The sequence below is a fragment of the Berghia stephanieae genome, chromosome 2 (assembly GCF_034508935.2).
Source record: "Berghia stephanieae isolate SIO BIC M18660-M18661 chromosome 2, UCSD_Bste_1.3, whole genome shotgun sequence".
NCBI lineage: Eukaryota > Metazoa > Mollusca > Gastropoda > Nudibranchia > Aeolidiidae > Berghia > Berghia stephanieae.
Window position 1 is genome coordinate 43268596 of NC_088361.1, and position 24072 is coordinate 43292667.

Sequence of the window (24072 nt, forward strand, 5' to 3'; positions counted from 1 at the left end):
ATTAAGACATTCGCGTCTCGCCATTGGAGAAATAATTGCTGCATATCAGTTGGTGAGTCACCTGTTTTCACCATTACCAGGTCTTATAATAAGTTGTTTATTTTTAAAAGCTTTTGGTTAAACACTCTTTTCAACACACGAAAGCCCGGAGGGCATTAAGTTCAACGTTGAAGTTGTTTAACGAAATCACATGCATTGTGAATGGAATATACTTCTTCTTCTTCTTCTTCTTCTTCTTCTTCTTCTTCTTTTTTTTTTTTTTTTTCTTCTTCTTCTTCTTCTTCTTCTTCTTCTTCTTCTTCTTCTTCTTCTTCTTCTTCTTCTTCTTCTTCTTCTTCTTCTTCTTCTTCTTCTTCTCTCTCTCTCTCTCTCTCTCTCTCTCTCTCTCTCTCTCTCTCTCTCTTCCCTTTTTTTTTTGCGTTTTCTTCTTTTGTTTTCTTCTTCTTTCTTTTTTTTTAAAATTGTTTTTTTTTGTTTGTTTGTTGGGTTTTTGTTTTTGTAGATGTCAGAACTTATTGAGTATTTATGAAAACGTGAACATTTATCTACTAAACTTGCTCAAAGCGCTTTACAGGAGGAGACATGACGCCTGTTAGGCGATGTTTCATTTTTTTCCCCCCTACAGAGACAGCGCTTTAACGGCCAGGTTCTCATTTTATACCGGAGTATGGTGAGATAATGCGTTGCAAAGAGCGGGACTATAATCAGGACCAATCGGAAGACAAGTGTCAAACCACAAGACCACCAAGCTGCACTGTAGCCTCTTCATCGATTTATTTGTTCTATTTTTTAAATTTACTTTTTTAAAAATTATTTTATTTTAATCCTTAATGACGATATTATCAAAAATTGATAGTTTGCCTTACTGTGTTTGTTGTTGTTTATTTATAGGAACCGCATCTATGGGCTGGTCCTGAACAATATAGAGCTTGAGTCGAAGGTAAGAGAATTTTAAAATGCACATACACGTCAATATATCATTTTTTTTTTTTATGTTTGTGAGATATTTTAAAGATTTGATAGGGATTCAGTAATTTGCGTGGTCACTGTTAAAGTGGTATGGTTTTGTTGGGTTTTTTTTTGTGGGGGGGGGGGGGGGGTGTGTTGTGTGTGTTTTTTGTTTTGTTTTGTTTTTTTTTGTTTTTGTTTTGTTTTGTTTTGTTTCTATCTCCATTTACTACGTACGTCATCATAGTGTAAAACAAGACAGTATCATATCCTGCCACATAGACATTAACTATTTAAAAATCAACCTTTATTTCGCGACAATATTATAATATAATTGATTGATAAATGCCATTATTTGGTTCGTAAATTATATGTTGTCTTTAAAAATCAATATTGTGTCATCACAAACAATACTCACTCAACTAGTTAATTATTTTCCAACCTTTGTTATTTTATTTTTTTTTTGTCCAACAGAGACTGAACCAGCAATTTCCTCCTTTACCAAAGAGTATGTACCTTTGCAAAATCAATGGGAAGTCAGAGGTAAGTATCATTATATTCATTCTCTAAACCAGTGTTTCTCATAATTAAATATTATATAGAAGGAACGTAATTGACGTCTCTCAGCTCTCTGATATTGTTTTTTAGACAGTCATTTTAATGATTTAATGATTTGTTCTCACTAAACTCTATCATTCAGACTGTAAACGTTTAAGGTTACCCATAGTTTTGTGAGTTGGTAAGTTATAACTGACTTGCGTATGTTGCAAGTATTTTACCTAAATGCATAGCATCATTGCGCTGTATGTGATATTAATATACCCCGTGTCTCAATGGGAAATATTTTTGTCATACGGATTTTTTAACATTTATAGAAAACATTAAATATGAAAAATATAAAACTGCTCTTTAGGAAACCTTTTATTATAATAATAATATTAATAATATATATCACTTGTATAGCATATAACCATGGCTTGGTCATGCTCTATGTGCTTCACAGTTACAAGAATGACAATCTCAAATAGACTAACACACACACACACACTCACATACACAAACAGAAACACTTTCAATTATTACTCAAAGGAAGTAAATAAAAACCCCATCTGTATCAAATAAATGTGAAACAATGACAGAGACTTAAAAATATGTTTTTGTAAAAAAAAAAACAAAAAAACTTTGATTTAAAAACATCGACATTTGATGCTTCATGAATAGCCCTGGGAAGATCCTTCCATATTTTAGGACCAAGTATGTAACTCTCTGTCTCACAACGGTATTATGTTGGGATGGCTTAGACCCTGAAATGTGTATTTAGGGGATGGCCTTGACCCGAAATGTGTATTTAGGCGATGGCTTAGACCCTGAAATGTGTATTTAGGCGATGGCTTAGACCCGAAATGTGTATTTAGGGGATGGCTTAGACCCGAAATGTGTATTTAGGCGATGGCTTAGACCCTGAAATGTGTATTTAGGGGATGGCCTAGACCCTGATATGTGTATTTAGGGGATGGCTTAGACCCTGAAATTGGTATTTGGGGGATGGCTTAGACCCTGAAATATGTATTTAGGGGATGGCTTAGACCCGAAATGTGTATTTAGGCGATGGCTTAGACCCTGAAATTTGTATTTAGGGGATGGCCTAGACCCTGAAATGTGTATTTAGAATGAAAATGGTAAAAAATACAAACTTAAGAACTTTTTCTTTTCACATTTTAAATGGTTTCCTTATGTCTTGTTTTTTAAATAGATTTTATAAGATTTCATGGTTGTGCTGAACATTTTTTGACTCCCATAATTATATTCTGATTATCCAATGGCATATTTCTCTCCTTTCCCAGAGCTTTGACTGCCAAAACCATGTACGATTCATGGTTCGTAACCTGACTGAACCAAACACTTTCTACATGTGCTCTACAGGCTCCTATCACCCTATAGCGTATCAACTTCAGGTAAGACCTGACAGAATTCTCATACCTCCCTACTGTTACCCTTTTGACGAATTCAGTCCGCAAAAGTGCCGCTGGTTACTCTTCTTCGCAAAATCTAAACTACACTTGTATGTTTGGTGGTTTATCAATTTTCTGATATAATCAAATGAATGACGAACCACGACATATTCTAATTAAAAAGGAGTTTAATTATAAAAATGGGGTCCCAATAGCTCAGTTCTTAGAGCACTCACTTCACACTCAAAGGGACTGAGCTCGATCATGGGTGCAGTGGAGATTTATTTCTGGTCATCCTGTCCATCCAGCATGTCTGTTGCCAACCAGTACTGTGTCTTTGTAAGGTACATTTACAGACATTGCCCCAATTGTAAATGCTTGACTATAGCCGAATATTGTAAGAGTGCCTAGCAGTACCAAAAAAAAAAGGTGTATAAAAATGTTGCCTGACAGGCAACTTACATTCTGTGAAATGGAAATTCGGTTTCATGTTTGACCTCCTGGGCCGTATTGTGAAGCAAACTGAGCATGGCGAATCAATAGAAATTCACAGAACAAGTGAGATGTGCATATTTATTTATTTCCGTTTTACTCAATTTTCAATCTTCAAGATAGTCTTGTTTTGCTGTCAACAATTCATGACAGTTTCCATTGTCAAAGTATCTCCGATGTTTTCTTTCAGTTGCGGAGCAACCAGTTCTCCATAGTCAAAGAGAATCTGAATGGCATTGGCATTTGTCCATATGATCCAACAGACAACATCACAGCCATTCTTGTTGGTAAGTTGTCTTGGTCAGTGATATCACCAAAATTATGGCTTATGCTGTTTATGTCATAAAAAAACAAACAAAATCATCATACATTAAAGTATATATTTTTGATATAAGTATATAGCAATCGCAGTTTCTGTCTTATTATATTGTAAAAAATAACAGATTATTCTTCCATACTTAAAATACATAATGCCTCCACAAGACAAAAATGAAACACAAAGGGGTTCTACAATAGATTACTATCATTTACATAGGTATGGGTGCAAGATTTCTGGCTTTACTGGGATGTACAGATTTTTGAAATTGATTTTAGTTTCTTTCCAACAATTAGATCACCCCGACACGATTCTGTTGTGAGGCAGGTCATAGGTCACATTTCAAAATAAGTTTCAGGCTTTTTGAATTTTTGGACACGGATTGCAGGCTTTTTTGACCAAGCCTATTTGAACTTGTGTATAGATGATTCAAACACCCAAAACACATTTCTTTTAGAACACAGTGTGTTAAACACGTCTTCTTCTCACCATTTTTATTATCTTTATTGACACATTTAGCATTTCTCACTTCAAAATTAATTCAGTGAAAATTATTTTACACTTGAACCACATATTTTTTACCTTTCAAACTCTTGAATTCAAGAATTTTATTCAAACGCATAAATTCAAGCATTTTACTGCATTTCCCTCTGGCAGAGAAAGGCAATCCTGGAGGCATCCCATCCCTGTTTGCTGGCAGCTACGCCAACCTCATCAAGTCAGACCCCATTTTTTGGCGTCCACCCAACCCTCTGGAGGAAGTATCACTAGCAGCTGATTTTGTCAGAACTATCGCCAACAGGAATGACTGGCTCAATGGTGGGAAGCATTAGTTTATTTGGGAAAAAGGTGGGGGGGGGGGGGGGGGGGGGTGGAGGAGGAGGAGGAGAGAAAATGGGTATGATCTATATACATCTCATTTTACTTCCTCAGCATCAATCATATGAAAGCATACATTGCATTTATAATGGAAAGGGCACTATAGAAATGATATTATTATTATTATCATTATTATTATTATTATTATTATTATTATTATTATTATTATTATTATTATTATTATTATTATTATTATTATTATTATCATCATTTTATCATACTACCTTTTCCACTGCTGTTCATTTATAGAATGGCCTTTCCAGAAAGTAGTTAAATGATTTGAGCACGTTTATTGGGCTACAAACATGTTTCGATTCAAGATTTCACGAGCTTGTCTTGTTTTGTAATGAAGTTAATTTCACTGCCTTGGCAAATGCAGATAGGAACTGCAGCTCTTATTTGTGCTGCAATGCAAGGACAAAATTTGAGCTTTTATATATATATATATATATATATATATTATATTATATATATATATATATATATATATATATATATATATATATATAGCAGTATCCACTAACAGTGCTCAAAGCACTTTACAAGGGGTCGCTAGCCAACAGCAACACTTAACATTTAGGATGAGACATGAGGCCTGTTAGACGATATTACAAATTATTTTTTGACAAAGACAATGCTGTTATTGGCCAGGTACTCATTTTACACCTGAGTATGGTGAGAGAATGTGAGTAAAGAGCCGTTTCCAAGGATTCAACCTTGTCCCCTCTGATTGGGGCTCGAACCCAGGACCTGATCCTGAGGTGAGTGTTCTACCACTAGACCACATAGTTGCACAGATTTATGAACTCTATTAGCATTTGACCATACAATATAGAGATCTTTTGCTACTCTCTCAGTCAAGCAAGGAAAATAAAGATGTAACATTAATTAAAACACTTCCATTTTAAACTATTTCAGAGCCGCAATTTGTTGGATCCTTTGATGTGGATGACTATGTTTATGTTTTCTTCCGAGAAGTTGCCCTGGAGTATACAAACTGTGGTAAAAAGATCTACTCTCGAGTGGCAAGGGTTTGTAAGGTAGGCTTTGCTGAGTGGAAACAACTATGACAAGACAGATTTAGTCATGCATTGCTGGCCACCTTGTTTTGAACTAATTTCGAATTAGAATACTTTTAATTAATCTCTTGAGTACGGATGTAGGGAGAGGCCATGAGATGTAAATTTGGGTAGAAATGTAGTCTTATTTGATTATTTGCCAGTATCACTTAAAATAATTCATTAATTGTGATGACTTCTCTTTTTCCATATAAAATGTGATGTATGATATAGTATCACTCCAATAATTGGGCTTACAAGTGTGCATCTAATTTATTTGTCTTTGGCTTTGTGTCTGTGTGAAGGCAGTGTTTTCTTTGGTGTGGATGTGTGTTTGTGTGATAGTTTGCGCATTTTAGAGTGTGTTTGAGTGCGTCTGGTTGGTGGTGTTGATGTGTGTGTGTGTGTGTGTGTGTGTGTGTGTGTGTGTGTGTGTTGGTGTGGGTGGGTGTGCATGTATGTATGTGAAATGGTGTTTGAAAGGTAGGGGGAGTTAAGCCTTCTATCTAATCTGTGATTATTTTTAGGGATATTATTATTGAGCTTCAAACTTCAAAACTTGTCATTAACCAGTTATCTTTTAATGATCTAAATTTTTTTTATATTCAAAACAATAAGTTTGTTTCTGACAAACTCTAATACCCGACACAAAAATAATTTCATAAGTAAATTAATCCATATCTTTTCATCAGTTTCTTGAGACAAAAATAGAGCCAAATTGGCATGACTATGACATTATTTATTGCTGGCATCATTATTAATCATCAAAACTTAAAACATTGATTGTTTACTTTACGCTACATATTTTGTTATTGTGATTATCAAAGATTGGCTTTCATCATTGGAAAATTGATATTTATCATACTGTTTATGATGACTTTGCTACTGTTTGATATTTCTTTTATAATTGATTCAATTCAGAATGACCGTGGTGGCCGCGATGGCTTGATAAAAAATACTTGGGTCTCATTTGTGAAGGCAAGACTCAATTGTTCCATCCCAGGGGAATACCCTTACTACTTTGATGAAATACGTAAGACTTTTGTCTTTTATTCATTTTGCTTTCATCTAGTTATGTGTATTGTTAAAATTCAACTGACACATCACAGTAATCACAATTTCATTTGAATACAATTATTATTAGGCTTGAACTTGACATATTTTGATACCAATATTTGTTAACGACTCATATGTAAAAACTTCCTTAATTCTGTTTCAACATTTTTAAGCCAAATAAAAGATTCTCCTTTTTGCCCAATACAAATTCTCTACCATGTGATCACATCAAAAAATGTGGGCCCCTTGTGTGTAAAATTAATCGTATTATTGTTAAATTTTGTTTTGTTTTCTTTTTCATTTTTACAGAGGATGTATACAGAGCTGGAGAGCGGTTTTATGCTCTTTTTACAACAAATATGTGAGTAGGCCCTTTAGTGATGATATAATAGAATAGTATGGCTGTGATCTTAAATAGGCACATTACATTCAAGAAATGTAATTAATCTTCTTGTGGTCAATAATCAGATACCTCAATATACATTCTGTTTCAGAAACCTCAATTAATCTTGGTTAATCGTCTCAAATTATTTATTTTGCTTTTTATAAATGAAAGTCGGAAAACATTTTTTTGCTTTCAATGTTGCCTACATAAACTAAGTGTAACTATTCTTTTTGTTAGACAGTATTTATTTATTTATTTATTTATTTATTTATTTATTTATTTTGTCAATGATTTTAACAAGTGTATAAATGTTTTTACATTATCCCCCTTTAATTTCAGAAATGGTCTGACTGCTTCTGCCATATGTGTTTATGATTTGAAGAACATTGATTGGGCATTCAGTGGTCCTTTCAAAGAGCAAAATGACAAGAAATTGATATGGTTGCCAGTGCCTGAAGGAGAGGTGCCTCAGCCCAGACCAGGAGATGTAAGCATCTGCAATTCTTATTTTAAATAATATGATGATGTCAACAGTAAATATACACAAAATAATGATTCGCTTCCTTAAAAGGTGATTCATATTGTTGAAGTTGGCTATTTCTTCCTTTCATTACTCTGTAACAAATGGTTGCACACATCTGACTGGTAATTCAGTAGCTCCGAGGTTCAATCTCCAGTCAAGACATGCTGATTTTTTGGACTGATTCTTTTCCTGTATTTTTCTCCCCGCTTCTGTCCTTGTTTCATATTCACCTTTTTAAAAATATTTTATGTTGCACTTGGGCTTGCTCCCTATTCGTCACTTTGAAAGATAGTGAGTTTTTAGACAGCAGAAGCGGGACATGAGAGGGGAGATTTTAGTAGTAAAATTTATATTACACGAGATTGGTTGTTTATTATGCAAAGTGAGCTATTCACAAGTAAGGACCAATCAGTGACCACTGTTCTTTATTCAGTGCTGACGGTTTTCTTCAGATCTGCGGAAATCCAGGATTTTAGAGTCAGAGCAGGAATTTCCTCCTTTAAAAAATAGTACATTTCCCCCCAATCAAATGTACCAGCAGTGAGAGACTTGATGTGTGTAGGAACAAACATGTGCAGTTTCTCACCTCACTCTCCACAAGTTATCTAGAGTTTTGAAAATAGTTAATTATCTCAATTGCTCTAAAAGTGGGGAATAATGTTGTAGAAATGGGGCTCAAAGGCAATCGTTCAAGATTTTCTTCCTTTTTCACTTTTTTTAAACCATCAGAACTGATTAATTTTAACATTCCTATCTTGATCAGTGTGCTGCCTTGGGGTCCATGAGAAGAAATGAGCAACTGCCTTACAAGCTGACAAACTTTGTGACAAGATCCAACATGTTGATGGATAGAGCAGTGTCCCATACCTACGGGAAACCAATATTCTATAAAAGCAACTCTCTAATGACTAAACTAGTCGGCGTTCAGAATGTTGCCGGCCTGAATGAGTTTGTCTTCTTCACCTCGACAAGTAAGTAATTTCTAAAAACTTACGGTTTGCAAATATTCTTTTTTCAAACAATTCAAGTTGTAATTAATGCTAGTATTATCCACTCTTCAGACTTAGACGTAAATTTTTTTTTAAAAGGATGAATGATAGCCTTTTTTTTCTTTGAAAATGATGATGATGATGATGATGATGATGATGATGATGATGATGATGATGATGATGATGATGATGATGATGATGATGATGATGATGAAGACAAATAGGTCAACTCTGAATAACAAAGACGCAACAATGCTGGTGACAATGGCTAGGATGATGGTATCTGTGTTATGATGAAGAAGATGACGAGGGTATTAATGATGATGGTGATGATGATGAATATCCTCTGAGTGCTGGCCCAGATTTCATCATCATACATGAATGAGCCAATGAAATTCTGAACAAATTTTATCTTTTTCCAACAGATACCGGTGTTATCTACAAAATTGCTGCCTGGCCTGGTCTCACCTCGCTGGATGCTCCCAAGACATATCATGTCACCACCTACATTCCCTTCAGTGATAAAAGACCCATTTGGAGCCTCATCATGCATGTAAGCTGACTGTGTGGCAAATTTATAACATAATCATCGGTACAAAACTCTTCCTTCTTTGAATGAGACATCGTCTAAGCATAGTCTAGATAAACCACATCGTTCAGGGTTATCATTATCTTTTTACACATTCATTTCTTTTCCTTGTTTCATAAAAAAAAAATTTAAAAAGAATTCTTTACAAATTGCAGCATTAGAATAAAAAGTAGATTTGCAGTCGCTCGTTTATACAATTATTTTATTGGACTTGGTGATCACATTATACTAGTCTTTTGACATGTGTTTTGGGTGAAATCCAGAAAAAACAAAAGATCATGAAAGATTACTGGTGTAGATTATATTTGACAGACATCTCCATTCTGCAGACATCTCATGTCTTTTGAAATCCTTTTTGACCCAGTTTGCTAAAAATTAGATTTTGGTGGCATGTTGTCATGTGACCATTTGTCTGCATAAAAAATTGCATGAGAACTTCATCTTCATTTTTTCGACTTTTTTTCGACTCAAAAAAACGTATTTTGTGACCCATGGTATGGTTAAATCCTGCCCATTTTTAGTTTCAGTGGACTGATTTCATGAAAGAATATCAAATAGTCTTTATAACTAAGTAAAGGCAAAAACATATCAATTAAAAGTAAAAACTCTCCTCTATCTTCAACAACCAATCACTTTGTTCTTAATTATATCATGTGGTCACAATCTCATCAGAGAGCGAGAGGAGAGTTTTTCCCTAAACTCGTTTACTTTGACTTTTAAATGCGTTTTTCTCAAAACTGCAATTTTCCCTCAGTTTTCAACCAATCTTTTTCAAACTTTCTACAAATGAGTGTTATACAAATACGCAGGTCCTCTAGGAGCCGGATTTTTGGAAAAAAAAATTCTTTTATGAGTAATTTCAAATTATGTAACTTTTTTCAAGGGGAATAATCGAGTAATAACTTTGAACTTAATTGTTAAAGTTTCTAATTAAAAAATTAAAAATCGGGCTTCTAGAGCCTCTTTATTTTCCTTTTTTCTACCTCTGGCCAAAATATTATGGCAATCGGTTGATAAACAAAAAAGCCTTTGACTTTTTAAGATGTGTTGTTTATTTTCCAATATGCTGTCGTTTCCATAGCAACGGGCAACTTTTTTCGAAAAAAATTATATGCAATCATCCTTCCCAAACATATACATTATGACTGTACATAGAAGTTTAGGATATTTCATCAAATAAAAAAAATGACACTTTAGTGTCACCCCCCCCCCCCCCCCCCCCCCCCCCCCCCCCCCCCCCCCCCCCCCCCTCCCCCCTTAACAGACTTGCCTACTACTATGAAAAATTTGTAGAATTACAAAATTTTGGCTCCAATTTCAGAAGTTCTGAGCATCTCTAAGTCATTAAAACTTATTGAAAATGAAAGTTGACACTAGACTATATAATTTTATGGATTTTGAAGTGTTATTTAATCCTTTTGAGGGTAAATTGTTGATTTTTAATGTTAACTATAGCGACTACAATTTTTTAATAAGTTTTCAAGCAGGCAGGTCTGTTCTCCTTTTGCCACTTTTAAAAATGTCCTTATAAATGTTCATCTCCAATAGAAAAACTGGGTTTACTTTGGCACGGACATGGCAGTGGGTCAGATAGAAGTAGTGAAATGTGACATGTACAAAAAGATTGACTTGTGCATCTACGACCCTCACTGTGGCTGGGACATAGTTCTCAGAGAATGTCAACCAAACAATAGAGAAAGGTATGGAGTAGAAGTGAGAAATAAAAACGTTAAATGTTTTTTTGATAGCGATGTATATGATGAATGGGCTCTAATGTTTGTATCAGAGCTAGTTCAAAGGTATTACTTACAGTGGTCTCAAGAGATCAACATGTGCCAACCTCTCTTCTTGGCCAGGAGTTAGATATCAGCTAACCTATATGAGGCAGGTTTGTGCAGCTATATGGTTTACTAATGTGACACACCTTCAGATTGGAAGGTCAAGGGTTCAAGTCCCACTATGAAGAACGCATACTTGAGTCCTTGGGAAATGCTCTTTACTCATATTCTTTCATACAGGTGTAAAGAGTAACTGGCCGTTAACAGTGTTGTCTCTGTTCTAAAAAAGTGTTATTTCGCCGAACAGGTGTTATGTCTCGTCCTACCTGTTAATTGTTACTGTTGACCCCTTGTACAGCGCTTTCAGCATGTTTAGTGGATATTATGTAATATAAATGCTTCAGTTGTTTTTTTTGGGGAGGTGGGGGGGGGGGTGCTATTTTTTTTTAATTTTTAATTTTTTAAATTTTTTTTTGTCTTTTTTTATGGTTCTTTTAAAATTTGGTAACAGCCAATTTGTTCTCTGAAAATCGTTTGTTATATCTCAGAAAAAACACTATCTCCTATATTTATCTTTCTCAATAGAACTTTTTTTTTTTTTTTTTTTTGCAAATCAATCTTAGGAGTTGAATTCCATTATCAATATTTTCAAAGCATTTTTGCTAAAGATTTCCCTTATTCATTTCTTTCTTTTTTTTTCTTTTTGTTTTGCTTGCATATTAATTTTATTAGCTCATTTGCATTGATAAGATATATTGTTCTTATCTAAGGTTTATAATAAACATAAAACGCTCACGAATAACAATTTATTTTATGATTTCAAAACACCTTGCTGTATATCTAAAATAGCTTTTTTATTTCCTCAGCATTCTTTATTTAAATAGTAATCCTGCTTGTATCTATTTTTCAGACTGATCACTTATGACAAGATAGATTTACTATCCTACTCATTAGAAGAGGCCATCACCAAGCAAGTCGGGCACCTTTATTGTATGTAAATCAATCATAATTTCATGATTTATTAGTTTGATTAGGATTATTATTTTTTTTTCTTCTTCTTCTTCTTCTTCTTCTTCTTCTTCTTCTTCTTCTTCTTCTTCTTCTTCTTCTTCTTCTTCTTCTTCTTCTTCTTCTTATTATTATTATTATTATTATTATTATTATTATTATTATTATTATTATTATTATTATTATTATTGTTATTATTATTATTATTGTTATTATCATTATTACTACTACTACTACTACTACTACTACTACTACTACTATTACTACTACTACTACTACTACTACTACTACTACTACTACTACTACTACTACTACTACTACTACTACTACTACTACTACTACCACTACTACTAGCATTATTATTATTAGTAGTAGTAGTCATAGTAGTAGTAGTAGTAGTAGTAGTAGTAGTAGTAGTAGTAGTAGTAGTCATAGTAGTAGTAGTAGTAGTAGTAGTAGTAGTAGTAGTAATAGTAGTAGTAGTAGTCATAGTAGTAGTAGTAGTAGTAGTCATAGTAGTAGTAGTAGTAGTAGTAGTAGTAGTAGTAGTAGTAGTAGTAATAGTAGTAGGAGTAGTAGTATCATAATTGATATCATCAGTGGGTTGCGTAGCTCAGCCGTTCTGTCTTTGCTTCATACCCGAAAAGTAGCAAGTTCGATCACTCCCAGCTGCACTGTGTGGCCTTGAGCAAGTCACCTCGCCCTAGCCCAATTTGCGGCGCTGCACTATGCCTGACACCAGGGTTATTCCTGTCTTCCCTTGGAATGGATCCTAGAGAAAAATTTCCCATATTGGATGAATAAAGGGAATTGTATTTTTTATTATTTATTAATGTTTTCTTTTCCATATGATGCTCACTTATTCTGCCATGCATCTTTCTGATTTCATCTTTACTACCTCACAGTAACTATTTCATATGTTTTCTTCTTCATATTGTCTATTTAGAAACAATCTGCAAATAGAAAATAGAGCTCATAAGCTTAACTGCTAGCTCACGAACAAACTTTCATGGTGTTTGTGTTTACCCCATGACCTCAAGAAGTCGCTAGAGGGACTCAAGATAGTTACTACGTTTTTGAGTGGTGGATGGCATTGATCTTATAGCACCCCTCTCGTGGCCAGGCGGAGTTGCCGTAATAGCTGGGTCATGGATTGGAATCTTCATCTCCACAAAGTTTTTATTCTCTATATATTATTTACCTCTGGCACTTCTCCATTCACTTCATTTGTTGTTATTTTCATCCTCACAGCATTTGAAAAGGTTTCCAAAATCTCTGGCAGCTCCGTATCCATGGATGTGGATTATCTCCTTCACATCAGTGGCACTGTCCAATGGACTAAAGGCGGGACTCCTGTGTCAGGAAAGCGCCACATTTTAGCCAAAGACAACTCGTTGATCGTCACAGACCTTCGTAAATCAGATGAAGGCACGTATGAAGCCAAGGATGAGTCAGGAAGAATCGTAGCTCGGTATGGGCTACTGGTAGAAACAAGTAAGTAGATTAGTTTTGTTCAAATTTTCCTATCATGACTGTCGTTCCCAATATAGTAGTAGTCCTTCACAGCCATTAGGTCCATGGAGCTGGAGTTTATCCAGGTTTTTATCGTTATGGATTATAGCAATTGCTTGCCACCCTTTGGATAAGATGCTAGTCTATTGCAAAGTACTTTCCACCAGATCTAACAGTTCCGGTTATCAAATCATTGCTGGGCAGATGGGGCAGAAAAATAATCTTGACCTCACCTGGAATCAAACTCAGTCTCTTTGTGTGTGAATCAAGTGCTACACCAACTGAGCTATTGGACTCCCATGTAACTTATATTTTTCTTTTAATTTATATTTCAAACTGCATATTTTGTGAAGAACATAACTATTAAATTAAGATTTGAAACATTTTTTTTCTGAACGGTATTAATTTAAGACTCTTATGGTAGTAACCGTATACAGTAATAAACAAAAATGAATATAACATCTTCAATAAAGAACTAAATACCAAACGCGGAACGTTTCAAGTTCAAAATGCTTCCTCAGCTAGTAATAAAAACATAAAAACATCACTTCAAAAACCAGATAGCCACAGAGACATATTTGGCAGGTCAAGAACACAGAATTGAGGTTCTTTGGAATTCGTTGAAGAGTTTATAAACTGATGACTTTCAAACAGGAATTGTTTCTGCAGATTGTTACTAAATACTAAATACCTTTACTCGTCAGCAATGATGTATAAATTTATTCTTTTGTTTTTTTTTTTTTGTTTCAAACATGTTGATATCCTTTCATGTTAACTCAGACTCTCTGTATTTAATGCTAAATCTCAATATTATTTCATCTCATCTCGTAGACAAAGAACAGATAGAACAGAGATGGATGCGAAAATTTGATCAATGGTGTGATGAATTTGAAAGGTACCAGGAGGATATTCGGCAATGGGTAACTATGTTTGTATTACATTCAAATGTGTGTGTGTCTGTGTATATGTTTGTGTGTGTGTGTGTGTGAGAGAGAGAGAGAGAGAGAAAGAGAGAGAGAGAGTGTTTAGATCTTGTGAATGTGGATGTGCATGTAAGTTTATATAATAAATGATTTTTTAGAATATTTTGTTTGTGCATATATGTGAGACATTAGAAGTGCAATGATCATGATTACTTACTTACTTATGCCTCTTGGCTCCTGGCAAAGCATGAGCCTCAACAGCACTCTTCCATCTTCTTCTGTCCTTGGCACAGATGTTTTGGACGACCCCGTTTCCTCTTGCCCTGTGGGTTCCATTCGAGAGCCTGCTTAGTTATATTACAGGGCTCTTTCTGCAGGGCATGGCCAACCCATTGCCACTTTCTGCATCTGACCTGGACATCCATTTGCTTTTGGTTTGTTCCTTAACAAAGGTCAGCATTTGGCACTTTGTCAAACCATTTCAACCTGAGTATTTGTCGAAGACAGCGATTGACAAATGTTTGTATCTTGGCTGATGGGGTCAAGGTTGTTTGCCAAGTCTCTTACCCATTGAGCAGGACTGCTTTAACATTAGTGTTAAATATTTTAAGCTTGGTGTTTGTGGATATGCTGGAAACTTTCCATTTTGGTCTCAATATTGCAAAGGCCTAGCGCTTTCTTGATTCTAGCAATGATTTCTTCATCAGTTTCACCTGACTGACTGATTTTGCTGCCAAGGTATGTAAATTCTCTGACATCTTCTATTGCTGTACCAGAGATGGTGATTTGTGATTCTTGTTTGGCAGTTATTCGCAGTAGTTTTGTCTTCTCTTTACTAATCTTGAGACCACCTAGCTGAGCTGTTTCTTCCATGGCCGTGACTTTGTTCTGCATGTCTTGTAGCAGTGTGAGGGGAGGGCTTCGTCATCTGCAAGTTCAAGGTCTTCAAGTCTTTTTGAAAATGTCCACTGAATGCCATTGTCCTATGCTGTCTTTGCACCCAGTCCAATACCACAAGAAATAGAAGTGGGGACAGCAAACAGCCTTGCCTAATTCCTGAGGTAATATCAAAATCCTCTGAGAGTCGACCAATACGGATGACTTGGCAGAAAAACCCATCGTTCGATGATGTTTATAAACTTTTCTGACACACCATAGTGGAGAAGGATTCTCAAGATGCTTTCCCTATCTACGCTGTCTAATGCTTTCTCAAAGTCTATAAAGCATACTTATAGGGATGATTGCCACTCAATCGACTGCTCAACAATGATTCTTAGAGTTGCAATTTGGTCTGTGCATGACCATTCTTTTCTGAAGCCTGCTTGCTCATCTTGTAGTGCTTTGTTTAGAGTAACTTTCCAACTGTCCAGCATGATTCTTGTGAGCACTTTGCTTGGTATGGACAACAGGTGATTCCTCTCCACTTGTCACATTGGGACAGATCGCCATGTTTAGATCATTTTACTAACGAGCCCTTCTTCCAATCAGATGGTATTTTCTCATTTGTCCAGATCAAGTTGAACAGGTGGTGGAGTTGATCCACGATTATGTTTCAACCCTCTTTCAAGGCTTCAGCAGGGATGTTATCTGTGCCAGCAGCTTTTCCATTTTTCAGACTGCCAAGTGCCCTTCTGATCTCCGTTTTTGTGATTTCACCTGTTTTGATATTGAGGGGTTCTCAAAGGTTCAAGGTTCAGATGTGGTCTTAGTACTGGGGGTGGTCTGTTGAGCACTTCAAGTGTTCTTTCCATCATTTGAGTTGCTCTTCTCTATTGATGTGATTAGTTTCCCATCTTTGTCTCTGACAGGTCTATTTGGGTTGTTTAATGAACATGATTAACATCCCTGCTAGGATATTTTTGTTAAAAATAAATTAATGTATCATTTCTATGCTGATGACACTCAGATCTATGTAAGCGATATCCCTAGTAATATCCCATCATTGATTACTCGTGTTGAAGACTGTATTAGAGATGTTAAATGCTGGAAATTAACAAGTTAAAGCTGAATAATGAAAAGACAGAGGTGATGGTGTGTGGTAGAAAAAGTGTTTTGAAAGATGATTTTCTGAAGTTTACTCTAAATATAAATGGGTGCACAATTAACCTCTCAACGTGTGTGAAAAACCTCGGGGTAATGCTAGATCAACATATGACTATGCAGGCACAGTTTGATTCTCTATGTAGAAGTTTGACAATAGGATTAAAAAGAATTGCTTCAGTTAGACCTTTCATAACAAGAGAAGTAACATGCAAACTAATAACATCTTTCATTCTATCTAAAATAGATTACTGTAATTCGTTAATCTCGAATGTAAGCAACGATAAAATATCACGCCTTCAAAGTATCCAGAATGCGGCTGCTAAATTGATTTTAAGAAAGAAGATAACATCCTACTCGTTGCCACTTTTGTATGAGCTGCATTGGTTACCAGTTAAAGTGAGAATCGAATTCAAACTAGCAGTATTGTGCTATAAGTGCCTTAATGATCAAGCACCATTGTATATTACTGGATTTTTAGAAACGTATAAGCCAACGAGGAGTCTACGTTCTGCACTAGATTCTACAAAATTAATTGTTACAAATACATATAAATATAAATTTTACGGCGGCAGATCGTTCAGTCACGTCGGACCTTCCATCTGGAACTCTCTTCCTAAAAGAATAAGAGAAGCGCAGTCCTTATCAATATTTAAATCAAAGTTAAAACACCATCTCTTTGTTAAAACACATCTTGATTAATGCATCTTTGTAATTTGACCCCAATATGAATGTTAATTTAGTTTATGTTATTATATCATTATTTTATATTATTTCCGTATTTGACATAGCATGTGGATGTATTATAACATATCTTGTATTAATGACTTTATGTTTAGTTATTACATTGTTGTATAATGATAATATTATGTTGATGTAGTTTGTATAATGTTTCATTTGTATAATAATGTCACTGTATTATTGTTTCGCGCATTGAGCATCACCCAGTGATGAAAATGCGCGTTATAAATGTCATGTATTATTATTATTATTATACAGAAATTGGAGATGGATATCTTGACCTTAGACTTTTAAAATTGAAAGCATTTCATAAATTAATTAATTCTGAAAGTTTTCTTGGGTTTTTTTGATAGCTGAGAATTTTTTGGGGGAATTATTTCTATATTCATAATTGATTATTCATTTTCCAGGAAAGAAAGTGTCAGTCGTGCTGTCAGGATTCAGCCGTTACGAATGCTCTGCCAGCACTAGGTGGAAAGTGAGGAATGGTTGGAATATGACGATTTACTAACCAACCGAGGTCAGGTGATCAAAGACATGTACATGACAGATGCAGGCCGTCATACATACAGCTATGAGTCCTAGTGCCTTATGAGACAGCTAGGTCAAAGGTCAAGTCCGCTGTATGTTGTGTTGAGAAAGGATCTGTCCGACAATCCAGAAAAGGACACAAGGCACGTCACAAACATATTTTTTTATATACATATTCAGTACGCAACAAAGAACAAATGATCACCAATATTTTTATTTGATTTAAATAATTTTTTGGTAAGCCTTATTTTATATTTTTTCATCATCAACAGAACTTGCAGCCTGAATTATTATTTTTTTTTTTTTTAATCAATTTTTCATCATTATTTTTCTTTTTCTGAAGTATCTGTGATATATTAGTTTGTTTAAATAATGAATTTATGGTAATCATCACAGCAGTTAATGGAATGATATCTGAAAAAGCTCCGTTTTATATTGTTTTAATTTATTACCTGATAAAGCTTTTTAGATTGATTCATTAACATGATTGATATCGTTATCAATGTCTTACATCTCTTATCACCTAACAGCTCTTCAGGTGATCCAGAAGTTAAAAACTAAATACTACTAAATTGTAATATGCGCAGTTTGATGTTCAAAAAAAAAAAAGAAAAAAAAAAAAAAAAAGCTCTAGCATACTTTTGTCTGAGAGTGGAAATAGAAAAGTTTTCTTCTTATTTTTATTTTTCTTTCTTTCTTTTTTTAAAATTTTTTTGTTCCCTCCCAACAATGAATTTATTTGGTTGTATTGACTATGATACTCACTCGTTAAATGTGAAATGTGAAACTGTGTTTCTTTTCAAAAGGAGGGGGGGAGGGGGTGGGAGGGGCGGGGGGGAGGGGGGGGGGGGGGGGGAGGTGTATCTTTGGGATTGGGAACACTGAGAAAGAAGAGAATCATTTATTGACCTATGATCATGTTTTCACAGAGTGTCAATTTTTAATAATAATTTGCCACTCATATCCTCCTTCGGACACATAATGTATGATGCAATGTTGTTTGAAGATCACTGTACATTTCAGATGAAGCATACAAATACTCTATGAGACAATGTAACTAATTTTATATACTTACTCACCCTAGTGGAGATTTTAGAAAGACGTGTTTAAATTTTATGTTAGATTTAAAGATTACCGGGTGTAATCTCTCTTAGTGCATATTTACTATTGATTTTTACAAAACTTTTGATTCAATCTTAAAATAATGGAAGTTTGATTTAGTTCAATTATTATGATGTAACTGCCATATTCGATTCAAAATAAAATGTTACCAATTGTTTTTAAAGATTTACTCATTGACCATTTTACTATAAAGTTTAGATCATTAGGGTATCATCAACTGGCCAGCTAATACTGAACTCTGTTTGTATATTTATGTAGGAGATCATTATTTTGAGTATCTATAGCTTAGTACCCACTTACAAGTTAATTGTACTTATCTACATGTCTAGTAATTGCAATGATTCCGTTATCATTGTTATAATGGTGGGGGGAAAACGATCAACTTTACCCTGTTCCCCATTACATCACATGTAATTAAATGCCCTTCAATTGATGGTTGGTTATTGGACCTAGAAGAAGAAGTGCATATCATCACAACAATTCGCATTTCCACTTACTACAGTACAGTAAAAAATAATTTGATTACTGTCGACTGTTAGAGCATATAAGAACAATTTTGACTGGATTGTAACCAAATCCTTTCTCTATGTTACCTTTGTGTTCATGACTTTTTTTTGTCATTGGTATTCACAAATATTTTCCTTTTTATTTCCCATTCATACACGATTCCTACTTATATGTATTGTGAAATTGAAAATAGTTCATTATTATCACTGCAATTACAATCATCATTTCCTCATCTTCATCTTCATTGTTTACCATTTTTTGGCATCATCATCATCAACATCATCATCATCATCATCATCATCTTCATCATCATCTTCTTCATCATCATCATCATTATCATCATCGTCATCATCATCATCATCATCATGTTTTAAATGTCACTTTTATTATTGTTGGGTAAAGACAATGAATTTATATTGTGTTTGAAGAAACAAAAGATGTGTCCATGAAACAAGCCATTCTGTTCAATATACTGCCAGTACTGAATTTTGAATTAGTTATTGCTGTCTTCACCATTGAACAACACCTACAGCAATTTCTACTACCCATATCTTTACTACCAGTTCCACGGAATGTCATGTGACCTCAGAACTTTTACCATTTATAGGTGGTCAATTTTAAACATTGTATTTATGATTGGTTAATTTTCTTTTTTGATTCAAATCATCGTTGGAAAAAAAAAATATTAATCTCCAAATTATTTAAATTTTCTTAGTCGTGATTAATAGTCATTATTGGCTTTTGGTAAAGTTCAAAATGCTTTATAAAGATTCAATTTGTTTTTATTCTTAATTATCAGAAATTATGTACACGGTGATGCAATTGTCCTGACAGACCTCGTGTGTGGGAGTGGAAATCAATGAATGTAAAAATGACAAATCAAAAACAAAGAAAATTATTTTTCACTCAAGTTTTGAATTGCAGGTCTATTGACCTTAATTTACTCACTCAATCACAGCAGCATTTCATAGAATACCCATTTCTATGGGATTTTTGTTGTTGTATTGTTGCTTTGTTTTTTGTTTTTTTTTGGGGTGGGTGGGGGGTTACGCTATCAGCAAGATTTTTTGATTCAATGACAGCTTGAATGTAAAAGCAGTTACCTTGCTCATAATTTCCATTGCATAGGAACTCCAACAATCTGTGATGTTGCTAGATTGGCCTATGAAACAGTAATCTAACAACACTCTAGCTTGCTAGATTAATATCCAGGGGTTTGGGTTGGGGGGGAGGGGGTGCTCTTGCTTATTTTTGTGCTTTTTTTCTCGTTTCCTATAAAGAAAACTGGTTTATATACGATAAGCTTTGCTTCCTTTGATATTGTCTTTGTTGGATAGAGACCACCAATGCAATGCCCAGATCATTTATGGTGCGGTAAGGCATACAAAGACATATGCACTAAATTATTATTTTTTGTCCAGGTAGTGATTTACCTAAAGGTTTCGTCGTACAACTGCTCGATATGTATCAATATTACAATACTTGCACATTGGTGCAACTGAATGCAGCCAGTACTTGATTTAGTCTCAATGACCATCACCACCATTGTATAACCGTGCCATTTAATGCATAAATTATCTGGTCTACCCGTGTTTTCACCTTAGACATTCCACACCAGATCACCCAATCATTTTTTTTTAACTTCGAAACATCTTCCTTAGTCTGTATTTGCTGTCAGTCAAAAATCTGAATACAGCATAGACTACGCACAAAGGTGGATTTTATAAGAAAACATTGGGACTTATTTGTGTAGAAATTTTATATCATTTTAAAGCCAGTTGTATGTTTATTTGATATTAGATAATATGCTGATTATTATATATTGATTTTTAAGATATTTAATTTTTTCTTTTAAAATATGTTTAATTTGTTTACAATTCAGGCATAGATATTGCAGGTGGTGAGTATGTACATAAGACATGTTTTTATATGATTTAACTATTGTCGTTGTCCAAACTCACCTCATGAATTTGAGTAGATCTGATTTTCTCTTCATTTTGCTGTGTTATGATGTATTTTATATTTCACATGTGTCAATAACAACTTTAAGAAATGTAATTTGGAAGTAGTTCAGTGAGAAATAAGCAGCTGGAAGCTTTGAACTGAAAAAGGATTATTTTCGAATGGTTGCAACAGCTTCAAAATATAGAAAAAGTTGTGTATCAAGAAATAGTTTGTCCTCAAACTATTCTTCAGTCGAGAACAAAACCAATATCAAATATAAATACAACACATGGAGTCTGGAAATTGAAAAGTTTGGGGGTTTTAGCTCACAATCTTCCAGGTTAATTATGTATTTTATTTTTATGCTGCTATATTCTTTTATTGTTATTTTTATCCACTTTTGGCAGAGATTACAGCTATAAATTTTGAAAGTATAATATAGTCACGTCTCTCGAATCTGGAACTCCACAATTCGGATGATGTTTCCTTCATCCTGGGGACGGATTATTTTTCCTGCTTTATTTATACACTTTAGTGACTGATCCTACTATCCAGATGTGTCTGTAATCCAGAGAAATTGTTAGGAAACAGAGGTGTTCGGGTTGGAGACATGTGACTGTAGTTTGTTTTCAGTGATACAGTTGAGATTATATTTGTTATATATATGAAAACAAATCCGTTCTTTATTGATAGAAATGAATTCTGATAATGCAGGTCAGATGACTGTTATGTGAAAAAAAACTGATTTATGAAATCAGATATTAAGATTTAGAGGAGAAGATCTGAAGGCTCAAGATCATAATGATGTCGATAATATTGTCCTACATTTTTGCTCATATCACTTACTGGACTATGACCTGTTCAAATATTGTCATATTTCTTTTTAAATTTTTAAGCTGGGTGGGGCTCCTGATCTCCCGTAGTGTCTTCTATATTTTTCTATCTATTTGTTTCCCTTTGATTGTGAAGCGAATGCTCTACCAACTGAGCTAATGGGACCCCCATTACAACTTATTGGTAGTTAGTTATTGTTAGCATATGGGTAGCAAGGACTCTGTGAATGAGACTTTAAATATTGTATCTGTTTAGACTGTTAAGATTGATAAACAAAAATGAATATATCAGCTTTAAAAAATAACAAAATACCAAACACGGAACGTTTTGTGCTCAAAACCAACAACGAAAAACAAAGCAACATAAATACATTACAGATAAACCAGATAGACTGCAGAAAAATGTTCGGCACGTCCTTTCTGTGTTACAATCCACACAGCTTCTAACAGCTTAGTATCACTTTGATATCTGTTTAGACATGGAGCCAGATGCTTTTGATTTAGGATCTAATTCTGTTCTTTTCTATTTCTTCGGTGCTTAGCTTTAGCTACTTTTATTTCTAATGTATTTCACATTATCTTCCATAGACATCTCATTATTACTAATATGACCTACAAGTGTGTCATTAGGATGTCTTCATTAGAAACAAAGTTTGAGGGGAGATTTATCACCAAGCAAAGAAATTAATATTGTTAATATTCTTTTTATTCAATTTTATTTTTACCTACAGTACGCAATGTGATGTCTGAGCTGATTTTGAAAGTGGAGTGCTGGTGTATCTACGCAAATGAATGATTTTAGAAGTCTTGAAGAATTTTTTTAAATGATGTATACTGTCCTATGTAAAAAGGATTTTTAAAATTCAAATTAGAATCATTTGTTTATGTTTTACTTGTTAACGGTTTTGTTATAATTAGACTTATCTTCAACATTCTTATACACAAGAAAATAGTTCTTGTCTCCTCAGGGTGATGGATGCTTTTAGTGCAATTACTATCATATGGTCTTCTATTGATTTAACAAGGTTTATCGATGAGAGAGTTATGATATTCCCTATCTGATAGTAAGAAGATCTTTATCATGATAATGATATGGACATTTTCACCCATATGAGTGTCGTCTTGTGTGATATGATTCATTATATCCATTATGTGATATTAACCATTAACAATTTATTCAGTACTGAAATTCATTGCAGAAAATCACCAAATAAACTATGAGTGTCAAATTGTAAATACCTGGGGATATTAATCTGATTTTGAATGCCTTCGTCTCAATTCTTTCTTCTTTCTTTTTTTTAATGTATAAAAGCTATGCTATACAAGAGCTGTCCCAAAACAAAGATACAAATAGCTATAACTTCCAAGAGTTGCTATAATACAGACTTCCACATAAGCTTATATCCATTATTTACTTTTCTATGTCTTATAAAATTTTGAAGATATTTTTTCCAATGTTGCAGAAGATGATAATATGCCTTCGCTGCAAAATTTGACATCAAAAGTTTATTTTTAAAAAGATGGTACATCCAAATAAAAGGCTTTTCCGTCTGCAATTCTTTTACCGAACCAGTAATGCTTGTCTTAGCTTAGTTAATTGATACAATGCAATTACATGAGAAGTCTACTCTCTTGCTGAAGTCAACACATTTAGGATATTTTATTCTTCTTTATCCTTCAAATATGGATGAATTTAGATCTTCTGAACAGTCTGTAGGTTTGAGAAATTTTGACAAGCTGGGAATTTGCTTAATCCATTTGTTTTTGAAGCAAAAAAAAAAGAAAAAATGTTAGCTTAAAGTTGAAAAAAGGCGTTTTGTCAATGTGCAATAATACTGCCTGCATACAATCCAATGTATTTATGTAAAGGATTTGGATGTGTTTTGCCTTTTATTTGCTTTTCACCTAACGAATATGTAATGTTGGAGTAATGCTTTTTTGCTTGC

The 24072-nt window shown here is 34.2% G+C and overlaps 1 protein-coding gene across 2 annotated transcripts in view; it reads left to right on the forward strand.

The window, feature by feature from the left end:
• The window catches only part of LOC144964927 (semaphorin-2A-like), a 103526-nt gene extending 85178 nt beyond the window's left edge, over positions 1 to 18348 (forward strand). For both annotated transcript variants that reach the window (XM_078899723.1, XM_078899724.1), the window contains exons 4-19: positions 892 to 940; positions 1423 to 1491; positions 2793 to 2903; positions 3583 to 3679; positions 4366 to 4527; positions 5506 to 5627; positions 6567 to 6678; positions 7011 to 7062; positions 7426 to 7573; positions 8373 to 8580; positions 9024 to 9151; positions 10736 to 10887; positions 11876 to 11955; positions 13225 to 13467; positions 14317 to 14405; positions 17600 to 18348. In XM_078899723.1, coding sequence (XP_078755849.1) covers positions 892 to 940; positions 1423 to 1491; positions 2793 to 2903; positions 3583 to 3679; positions 4366 to 4527; positions 5506 to 5627; positions 6567 to 6678; positions 7011 to 7062; positions 7426 to 7573; positions 8373 to 8580; positions 9024 to 9151; positions 10736 to 10887; positions 11876 to 11955; positions 13225 to 13467; positions 14317 to 14405; positions 17600 to 17671 — 1894 coding nt within the window. In that variant the 3' untranslated portion in view covers positions 17672 to 18348. The remainder of the gene's footprint in view (positions 1 to 891; positions 941 to 1422; positions 1492 to 2792; positions 2904 to 3582; positions 3680 to 4365; positions 4528 to 5505; positions 5628 to 6566; positions 6679 to 7010; positions 7063 to 7425; positions 7574 to 8372; positions 8581 to 9023; positions 9152 to 10735; positions 10888 to 11875; positions 11956 to 13224; positions 13468 to 14316; positions 14406 to 17599) is intronic.
• Positions 18349 to 24072: the final 5724 nt, after the last annotated feature.